General features: G+C 48.6%; 1 protein-coding gene across 1 annotated transcript; it reads right to left on the bottom strand.

Moving 5' to 3' along the window:
* Window positions 1-6: 6 nt before the first annotated feature.
* LOC109954046 (zonadhesin-like) lies at window positions 7-1,389 on the bottom strand (the record flags this gene model as incomplete). Its single annotated transcript, XM_020589469.1, has 3 exons — window positions 7-209; window positions 453-622; window positions 1,282-1,389. Coding segments are annotated over 3 exons (481 nt in total), but the record flags the coding sequence as incomplete, so codon positions are not given.
* Window positions 1,390-1,480: the final 91 nt, after the last annotated feature.

The following is a 1,480-nucleotide window of genomic DNA, read 5'->3' as shown; positions in this document are numbered from 1 at the left end:
ACTTACAGGGTGATAGGATCCACTGGTGTCCACACAGCCACAGTCTTTCAGTGCCACACACTTTTCGTTGCTGAGGATGAAGCCTGGATTACATTCGCAACCCTCCACACACACGTTCTCACAGCCGGGCAGTCCGACCACACCCTGACAGGTTTCTGGACACGAACTCATACACAGAGAGTAGGAGCTGTTGGGAGGACAGGCCAGGGCTGCAGGAGGAACAGAGGGCGAGAGGGAGGGATGACATGTGGGAGTGGTGACCTACTGGCTTAAGGCCAGCGTATACTCTTCTGATGAGGTGGTGCTGTGTTAAGCTGCATGGAATGAATAGTTGCAGCCACAGACTGATTCTTGCAAATGGGATGAAGTTAATGTAAAAACTGTAACAGCGTCACTACGAGCTCACTTGCATGACGAATCCAAAGAAAGGTCTTAGGTCACTGAAGACTTACGGCAGAAGTCTGGAGTCCTCCACGGGTGGACTTTGGCTCCAGCGCTCTGGCAGGCATCAGTGTAGGCCTGGAGCTGGTCACACAGAACATGCTGCTGGCCGTTGAACTGGCACATGTCATACACACAGCTCTGGAAGAACGGAGTGGGATTCACCACACTTATACACTCCCTGGAACAGAGAGGACCACTCACTCAGTGTTGGGAGGAGAAAGCAGCGTACGGACAACGGTACAAGTTCAGTGAAGAACGGACAGAAGCCAAATATCTCCTGTGTGACAGAAAACATCTCAGAACTACTGGCAGGCTGCTGATTTCACCCGTACCATGAGACCACAGCTCTTTCCCCGGAAAACGTACAAATATATAAGAACTGATTTATGAAAGACATGAACCCACATTCGGGGAGAGGATAACCCAATCTGAGAAAGTGACGGTGGCTCTGAAGATGAGGCATTCTAAACATGTTCACTAACTGAGCTGAACAAATACACTGTAAGTACAGTGTGATCACTGCACCGTACACTGCACGGGCAGAAAACACTGAGGTCAGGGGTTCCCAACCTGAGGGTCAGGACCATGAAGCCATGAAACTGTGTGAGTCTGTGTGTTTGCGTGCTTTAGTGTGGTTCAGAGTCCAGGTGTTTACTTGATTTCAAAAAAACAATCCAAGAACATAAAGCCTGATGACTAAAGCTGTCAGTCTAAGTCCCTAGATGCAAGATTACATATCTAAGAATACTGACTATTAATGCAAATATATGAGAACAAATCAAACACAGGGGTCCTAGCCCCTATGGTACAGTAGGTACGGAGCAGGTCAATAACTACCTGAAGGGTCCAGCAGGGTCTTTCATTTTGCCACATTTGTCTGGTTTCACCACCTCAGCCTCAAGTTTGGGGTCACAGTCTGGGTCGGGCCCGGTGCCTGGGGTACACCTGATCAGTACAAACAACAACAGGGTCACATTCCATTTCTTACATCAACTTCCCATTCAATACCCTTGCAAATTATGGCAGGAAGAACTGA

Source organism: Monopterus albus, unplaced genomic scaffold, assembly GCF_001952655.1.
Source record: "Monopterus albus unplaced genomic scaffold, M_albus_1.0 scaffold2762.1, whole genome shotgun sequence".
In the NCBI taxonomy this organism is placed as follows: Eukaryota; Metazoa; Chordata; class Actinopteri; order Synbranchiformes; family Synbranchidae; genus Monopterus; species Monopterus albus.
Note: the sequence above shows the minus strand (reverse complement) of the source record. Positions and strands in the feature narration are given on the sequence as shown.